The sequence below is a fragment of the Xenopus tropicalis genome, chromosome 1 (genome assembly GCF_000004195.4).
Source record: "Xenopus tropicalis strain Nigerian chromosome 1, UCB_Xtro_10.0, whole genome shotgun sequence".
NCBI classification, from domain to species: Eukaryota; Metazoa; Chordata; class Amphibia; order Anura; family Pipidae; genus Xenopus; species Xenopus tropicalis.
Window position 1 is genome coordinate 74,819,078 of NC_030677.2, and position 9,503 is coordinate 74,828,580.

The 9,503-nt window shown below is 37.6% G+C and overlaps 1 protein-coding gene across 1 annotated transcript; it reads left to right on the plus strand.

The window, feature by feature from the left end:
• The first annotated feature begins 827 nt into the window (after positions 1-827).
• On the plus strand, positions 828-9,019 carry adh5 (alcohol dehydrogenase 5 (class III), chi polypeptide). The gene is given in 9 exon segments (NM_001011502.1): positions 828-850; positions 2,582-2,683; positions 3,100-3,241; positions 3,846-3,933; positions 4,477-4,696; positions 5,296-5,556; positions 5,931-6,066; positions 6,740-6,878; positions 8,779-9,019. Coding segments are annotated over 9 exon segments (1,131 nt in total). The 5' UTR covers positions 828-832; the 3' UTR covers positions 8,804-9,019.
• The last annotated feature ends 484 nt before the right edge of the window (positions 9,020-9,503 follow it).

Genomic DNA, 9,503 nt, shown 5'->3' on the forward strand with positions numbered 1-9,503 from the left:
AATTCAAACTAGGCCCCAACATTTCAAATACACAGATCCCAAACAGCCCACCAGTCTACTAAATAGTGACTATCTATGGCATCTTACAGCAGCCCATCAGGCAAGTGCCAGGATCCAGAGGTAGTAGATAGTAGTGCTAGTAAAGCCCTTTCTTTATTCTCATTCCAAGGAAAATCCCCCCCCCCTTATAGTACTATAGGAAAATAACACTGCCACTTAGTGACCACACACAACAATTGCATATAACTAAAAACAACTCCGTTCTACAAATGAAGAGTTGTTATTAACGATTCTTAAATCTATCTAATATGCACCATGCTAGGAAAATCTCCTGTACTCTCTAGAACAGGGGTCCCCAACCTTTCTCACTCGTGAGCCACAGTCAATCGTAAAAACACTTGGAGAGCAACACAAGCACCATAAAAGTTCATGGAGGAGCCAAATAAGGGCTAAGATTGGCTATTAGGCTGCCTCTATGCACACTATCTGCTTTCAGGGGCTTTATTTGGCAGTAAATCTTGTTTTTATTCAACCAACTTGCCCCCAAGTCAGGAATTAAAAAATAACTTTCTGGTTTGGGGGCACTGAGAGCAACATCCAAGGGGTTGGGGAGCAACATGTTGCTCACAAGCCATTGGTTGGGGATCACTGCTCTAGAAGCTGTTGGCTTGTGCACAAAACCCATGTAGTCCGCTCTGGGTCCTTCATGCCACAAGATGGCGCTGGCGATCCCAGGCAAGCCTTACTGTTCCGCACCGAAGCTGGAAGGCGCCTGGAACCCATAGGAGGGAGGCGTGGCTCCACACACACAGTCTTGTGCACAACGTGGATTATGGAGACAGCGGGGAAGGTGAGAAGCATCCTGTGTAAATTGCCTTCTGGAGCATAACACGGACTAATGCAGCTAGCACAGGAAGTCATGCGTTTGCTTAGTGTTTGCGGTCTTTCTGTAATCCCGGTATCCCCAGTCCCAGCAGCACCCGGGAAACTTTAGCAACTGGTAGGGAGGCTCAGGAGGAAGCTTCAGAGTTCAGTCGTGAACTTGACCTGCAGCGACAGTGTCATTCTGCTACCTGCTCACTGATTCATGTGTTTGTAATGAGTGGCAGTGTCTTCTCACTACGAGTGTCCGTCAGGGCTTTCATTTTGACAGTAACTTTAACTCTCCCTTTGCCAGAGCCCTGCTACATTCTTTAAATTGGATATACTTAGTGTGGAGGTGGGTGCAAAGAGCAGTGCTAAAATGCAGCATTATCTCCTAAAATGGGCACATTACCCTTCAGTTAGTAGGGTTGCCAGCTTTTCTGGAAAAGTATTGTGTTATATATGAATATGTGTGTATCCATTAGACTATTTCTATTGCAGTCAGAGGTGACTTCTCAGATTCCATTTATGCTTTAACTCTGTCAAATCAAAGTTTTCACAAATTGCAGATTTGATCTGTACCTGTACAGCAGTACTGTAGACAGTGTAATTATAATAGATGGGAATTTACAGCTATGAGTTGCTACTTGTTGCAGCTACAAAACCATAGAAAATACTGAGAACTGACTCTGTTAAAACACACATAGAGACAACTATCAGTATTTTGTAGCAGTGACAGTGCCCTAGTGAATCTGCTGTCGGTCATATAGCAAGGAGGGTTTATGCAAAAAGGGAAATTGGTGTCCTTTTTTGTGATCTTCATTTCTTGGTGAGCACCATTTCAGCTGATGTTTTGGGCTTCCTAAAAAAAGAATTAGGGTTGGGGCATGGCTTCCTATCAAAGGATCAGGGCTGTTACCATACCAGGCTCAACTACCTATGTCAACTACTTAATATGTCAACTCTGTCCCTGAAAAAATGCCAATTAGACTAATATATTTAAAGGCCATTACTAACATAATAATGAGCTACTAAGAACAAGAAAGTCAGATCTGGAAACACTAATACAATAACAGTTGATTAAAATATTCAATGGAACACCAAACAAATAGCTTTAGTAAAAAAGTACTGTTTTACTAGACAAGTGGTTACATTCAAAAAAAGAGCTGCAAATAAACAATTAAGTTAATCTCCAATAAAAGCTCCCCACATGCATTACTACATGTGATTAAACCCTTGCAATAAACCTGAACTTACCAATTATTTTACCACTTCCCCACTTATAATTCATCTCGGCCTCCTGGTTAAGGACACCTGGCACCAAAAGTCCTAGGACTATAAAAGAATATTGAGTATTTAGGGGGTTTGGCCTCTTTATATATTACTTAAGAGAAGCCTTCTGGCTGCTGGTGAGAATAACTCCCCGAATAGCTAAAATGTATAAACTCATAAAGATATCTTTGATCTCAATAATTCTGCTTGGCATGTGGTCTTGGAAATGGTTTTCTGATTTTCTTAAGAAATGTCATAATTGCACAGTGCTGTCTTGCTCCAATAAACAGATTGTTATATTGTGAAACTGTCTCAGTCACCTTTACTCTAGAGACACATGGTACAGTTTCTTTTAATTCTCTTAACTGCTTTAGTTAGCATTTTAGCAAGTGTCTTGTTTACCAGAACAGATACACACCTATTTCCATTTTGTATCGCCTTTTAGGTCGTCAAATGTAAAGCTGCTGTAGCATGGGAGGCAGGAAAACCCCTCTCAATTGAAGAAGTTGAAGTGGCTCCCCCAAAAGCTCATGAAGTTCGCATTAAGGTAAAATAACTAGATTTTGCCATCATTTTTAGTAATGAGTGACTTTTATCCTAGATTAACTAGTGTGTTTAATTTGTTATTTTAAGCATTTTTTATTTTTTCACTTTACTTTTGGTAAGTATTGAATTCTTGCATAAATTAAAGATATTTTAGGAATATTTTCAGTTTGTACCATAACAAAAGTGGTAAATGCTGACAAGCACCTGTCATGTTCAATATAAAGCCACTGTAGTTGCCTAATTTGATACAATAAAGGGTCCTCCTAACCCTAAACTTATACAAAATATAGACTTGCCTATCCAGAACCGCAAAATAGTATTCATTCCAAAGCTTATTTTACCATTTTTGTGACACACAAAAAATGTTAAAGCAGCAAAAAAGGGGAATATGCAATTATGACTATTTTAATATTGCAGATAGTCTCCACTGCTGTGTGCCATACAGATGCCTACACATTGAGTGGTGCTGATCCAGAAGGATGTTTCCCTGTAATATTGGGTCATGAAGGAGCTGGCATTGTGGAAAGTGTAGGAGAAGGTGTTACCAGAGTAAAACCAGGTAAGGATTTTCATGCCCTCTACACCTTTTAGGCTAATATCATGCTAGTCTGTTTCCCTACCTGTGTACAAACAGCTAATGGGAGCAGATATGCACATGATTTCTGTGCAAAAATGCAAAAGGATGACTTGAATAGAGCGGTTGTGTATAGATCTGCTGTAGTTGGCTGTTTCTCCTCCTGTGTTTTGGCACAGGCCAAGAAACCAGCCAAGTGTGACATTATTGTTACCATGTGTCACACAGTTTAGCAGAGACTGTTTTTAACTATTAGCCTTCATTAAGAGTTCAGTGGGCAAGACTTATTCTCTTATGTATATAATAACTTGCTAGATATTCAGTTTTATCATAGTTGTGATTTGTTGTTGACTAAATGCACCTAGTCATGAGATGTGAGGCGTCAGTATTATCTACAATATCTCTAAATACAAGCTGATAATAATAATGTACATAATTTACTTTTTATTCATGAGTTGTGAACAGTTCATAAAATGAGTAAAATACAGGTATTCAGTATCAAGTATTAAGCAGGTTTTGCTTGTGGTATAAATGTAGTCACCCGCTTATTTAATCCACTGTTACTATACTCTGATGTTTCATTTCACAGGTGACAAAGTAATACCCTTGTATATCCCACAGTGTGGTGAATGCAAGTTCTGTTTGAATCCCAAAACAAACCTGTGCCAGAAGATAAGGTATTACAAGCAGCCAATCGCTTTATTTTGGCTCAGTTACCATGTATGTTAAACTGCTGGTATATTTAGCACAGAACACTAAAGGTTGGGCATGCGCTAAATTAATTTACATTGTAAATTTGTATGGGGGGTTGCATACATAGGTCACATTTTGCGAATGAAGATGAATTAGAGGCCACACACACATTGCTTTTAAAATGGTGCTCTACCCACTTATTATGTATTATAATACATGGGTAAATCTGTTTTTAATGCAACCTGTTTTGGCTCCTTATTCATCCTCCATTGGGCATCTGATACTATGCCAGGTGTCTATGAGGCTTCTGCACAATCCCCTACAAACAGTATATTTATGTGTGGGAGTGCAGGCAGGTGTGGGAGACATCAACACACCAGTTTGGTTCTTGCCAACACGATTTGAAAACCTGCCCCATAGTTTGTTTGTAGTTTGTCCAGACGTGTGGGCCCCATACACAGGCACCAGTTGGATAACTCTGCCTTATTTTCTGAACATCAGTATCTCTATAAATCATTCTTTGGCAGGATTACTCAAGGCAAGGGGTTTATGCCTGATGGCAGCAGTAGGTTCACTTGCAAAGGACAACAGATTTTCCACTTCATGGGCACCAGCACTTTCTCTGAATACACTGTTGTAGCAGATATCTCCGTTGCTAAAATAGATGACTCTGCTCCTCTGGACAAAGTCTGCTTGCTGGGCTGTGGAATCTCAACTGGTTATGGAGCTGTCATTAACACAGCAAAGGTAACTGATTTCTAGGTTTCTGTTACATGTAAATTATTTTAAAGACGTGTTTGAAATTGGTGCTTTTTATACTTGTACTTGTTACATGGGTGTTATATGGGTGCTTTTAGCAGGCCACAGCACCAGTGATGTTAGTGAGTGCTCTTTGTAACATAGCTGGAGCGCTGTGGGAGGCAGCCTAAGAAAAGGCAGGTTAAACAATAGTAAAACTGAAGTAACACCTTTCTAGAAGATAGGGAAAATGGAAGAAAAAAAAAAAGAATAAGTGCATATTAGATGTAAAGGGAAGGAAATAAAAAAGTGAGCAATGAGACCTTTTAATGCTGCTCATTTAAGCCTTATTTTATATTTTTATAAACTGGCGCATTTACTAACTGTGTGCATATTACACCGATTTTTTAATATTGAACCTGCAGTAGACTGATGAAAAGCTAACTGTCTTAGTAACAATGGGATAAACTTATCCAGCATTTCTAAATGAGAACTTTGCAAAAACAAGCAAAAATTATTTAATCAGTCTGTATTCTTAAATGCTTCCATGTGAATCCTAAAATAATATGAACATTTAAGTTTTTTTAACTTGATTTTGTGTCCATCAGGTTGAACCTGGCTCTACATGTGCTGTCTTTGGCTTAGGAGGGGTTGGTCTTGCAGTCATTATGGGCTGTAAAGTAGCCGGAGCTACTCGCATTATTGGCATTGACCTTAACAAGGACAAGTTTGTAAAGGCAACAGAGTTTGGAGCTACAGATTGTTTAAACCCAGCAGACTTCAAAAAACCTATTCAGGATGTGCTGATTGAAATGACTGATGGAGGAGTCGACTATTCCTTTGAGTGTATTGGCAATGTCGGTGTTATGGTAATTATTTATTTAGAATATATTTCTGAAATAGTATTCCATTCCATTAGTTTATTTGAAGAGTGTACAATATATATATAGATATATATATTATGCTTAAATAAATAACTGACTTATTGGACATTAAAGCCGTGAGTGCTTTCTATTTGTGCTGGATGGATTCTTTGGGTTAGCACCCAGCCATTGCCTTTGGATTGGTGAGTGCCGATTTTTGCATATTTTTATATATATATATATATATATATATATATTAGTACAATTAGTATACAGTGTATGTTCATGAACTTCTTTGGTTAAGTTTGCAGTATTGCATGCCAGAAGATTGTGTCTGAAGTTAAATGACTTGTGCTTTGTGTTAATGTTCTTGTGGTTAGAGAGCTGCCCTGGAAGCGTGTCACAAAGGCTGGGGTACAAGTGTTATAGTTGGTGTGGCAGCGTCTGGCCAGGAGATTGCTACACGCCCATTTCAACTTGTCACAGGGAGGGTTTGGAAAGGAACTGCATTTGGAGGTGAGAACATGTCCATATTTTTTTGCCCTCTTTGTCTCTGTCTTCACATTTTTCACCCATTCTGTGTCAGTGTTTATCTTTCTATATTCATTGTTCCTATTGATAACTACTGAATATAAGGATGCCTGGGAGAGATGGCTGTAATTGTTTGGTGTAACACAAGCAATCTGCTATGTAGCCACCTAAGGACATTTATTAACTGGATGAGAGAACTGGTTGCTCTAGTGAACAATATGGCAGCTCCTATATATGAATAAAAAAAAATTTTGAGTTAAAGAAGATTTCCTGGAAAGACATTTGTCAGTATAGCTTGCTGTACCTTTATACAAGAGAAAAGGGAATTTATTGTGCACTTGGGATTTGCGAAACTGCAAACCAAAAACAAGAAGTGATTCTGGGAGTCTCATATGACATGTTTTTATCATAACTGACTGCATACAGTGTTTTCCCAAATTTTCCCTGAAGCTTTTTCCCTTAGGGGATGTTCCATACACGCATACTTATTTACATTACTCTGTAAATAGCTTCGTAAATGAGTTATTTCATGCATCAGCAAAAAAAAAATGCAGGCTTTTGCCTTACATTGCTATAAACAGAGTGAGGTTTCTAGGATATGTGATATGTTTGCCGCCTAGCCAACTTATACAGTGTGCACCTTTTTTGTGTCTTGCAGGATGGAAGAGTGTGGACAGCGTGCCAAAGCTGGTTTCTGAATATATGGCAAAAAAGATTAAGGTTGATGAGTTTGTGACTCACACTTTACCCTTTAATTCTATCAATGAAGCATTTGAACTCATGCATGCAGGGAAGAGGTAAGAGCTCTTAAAGTCATTTCAACCTCTCTCCCGTTCTCTCCATCGGGTTGGTTATTATTAACATGTTTGCATTAGAATGCGGCTGAACTCTCATTTAGTTCACTTACTCACAAAATTATTTTTTGTGTGACAATTAAAAAATGTTGCACTTTCAGAGTGATGTATGAGTAAAGCAAATGGTTAAAAATCCCAATTAAAGCCATTTTAATTCTGGGTTGTAACACATTAAAATGTTGGGAAAATCTTATGCAAGGCACTATATGCATATCTTTGTTTAAAATGAGCACAATAAATAGGATGTGTAGTCTGCCTGTTCTTAAAATATAAAAATATATAAATATTTATATATATTTTATAGTATAATGCACAGAACATTTTTTTGTTGCTAACTTTACTCTCTCCCATCGTAATACCCATAGATTACCTTTAAAAAAGATGTATTTATTTATATTAGTAGTTATATAGCGCTGCTTGTGTACACAGCACTGTATATTTAAAAGAATACAATAAAAGAGCAGACAACCATCAATACGATAGTACAAAATAAATAGATACAAGAATACAAATTACATTTAAGTTCTGAGTTTTAAGAAAAAAGGAGGAGGTTTTTTGTCTGTAAAGCTATTAATTTAAGTGGGTGAGTAACTGACACAAGCAGGAAGGTAAGTGCTACATTTTACAGAGCACTATATAAAGGCTCATACTTACAGGCGTTTTTTTAATGTGTGCTACGTGCATTTGAGACACATGTTAAATACACATAAATGTGATTGGTATATATATCTAATTGATATATATATATCTAATTGATTGGTATTTTACGCCATTCAAATTCATTGCAATTTTTAGATGCAACATGCTGTATTTTCTTGCTCTGGATATGCATCCATAGTTCAGTAGAATAAAGGGGTTGTGTTAGGAACAAAAATGCACTTAACTGCATTTAAGAAAACATATATAAACGTAGTACAGGTATCGGACCCCTTATCCGGAAACCCGTTATCCAGAAAGCTCTGAATTACGGAAAGCCTGTCTCCCATAGACTCCATTTTAATCAAATAATTCAGAATTTTAAAACTGATTTCCCTTTTCTCTGTAATAATAAAACAGAACCTTGTAATTGATCCCAACTAAGATATAATCAATCCTTATTGGATGCAAAACAATCCTATTGGGTTTAATTAATGTTTTATTGATTTTTTAGCAGATTTAAGGTATGGAGATCCAAATTACGGAAAGACCCCTTATCCGGAATACCCTTGGTCCGGAGCATTCTGGATAATGGGTCCTATACCTGTATATGCATTCTTTTTGCACTCTGTATGCGTTTGTAAATGCATGTATGAGCCCTTAATAAACCCCTCCTTTCCTCCATCTGCAGCCTGTCTCTATTTTATAGGTAAACAGGAGATTATTACATATCCCCATATAGGAATCATGGAGATTTGAGAGACAAATTTCTCCTATATTTGCTCTGAATGATCAGGATGCTGCAAAATTAAAGTTCTTTTCTGAAATAACAAAAAAGTAGCTATTTCTTAATTAAATTTATAGCTCCAAAAGAATTGCATGTATGAATCCTGACAGACAAAGATGCCAGTCAATGCCCATCGTCCAGCATTATAATGAAGGCATTCTTTACCTCAGAATGTAGCCTAAACAAGCTGGGAGTAATGTGCCATTCACATAACCTAGTGTTACCAGATCACTTAAATATTAATCTAGAAAATCCAGTTAAAAGGGCTGCACTGATTCCTGTTTAATTTAAATGCAGCCAGCACTGGAACATGTATTAATTAGGTGTCCCTGAATTTCCAAGTGCTCTAATACATCAGCCTCTTCACATGTCATTTATAGTATAATAATAGCATCTCTGACATCTTTCCCTTTTTTGCAGCATTCGTGGTGTTTTGAATTATTAACAGTCTTTCTGAAGAAATCCTTCACAAGAAACATGATGGATCTCATCTCCGTAGATTAATACAGAGCACTTATTACTTAATTAGATACAATCCCTGCCAGTGCATTTGTTACAGAACTTGATTGACATAAATTTACTAAAAATTCTCTTACTGATTTGACAGACTGTAGCTAAATAGCTAATAAAATTAAGTAACATTGTTTACTTGTTCAATTTAGTTGCTCAGTGTGTTTCTTTTGGTTTGGATTTGTTTTGATGCACCTAAAAATGTAATCAGCCCAACATCTTATGGGGGGATATTGCAAAGACTTAAGGTGGCCAAACACAGGCAGATTTAAAATACAATGTATATCAGTTGGGCACGACTCCCCCGCCCAAATGGAATTATTTGTACTGCATATATCCCCTCCGCTTGCCAGCACCAGCACATTTTCCTAAAGGAAATAGCAGCTTTCACCCGGTGGCCATTTTTCCTCTGATACATAATGAGATACATTTAAATCTGCAAACAGCATACACACACACAGGCCCTTATTCAGCATACTGTACATTTCATCAAGAATACAGGCTCACACAGGCACAACTGTCTCTGATAAAAGTTCTGCTTTGTTTGAGCACTGTAATGGTAAAACTGAGCTCAGGAGAAAAAAATTTGAAGCAGACAGCTAGAGCTGAGTTTCTATGGGAAACAGCAATGCCAT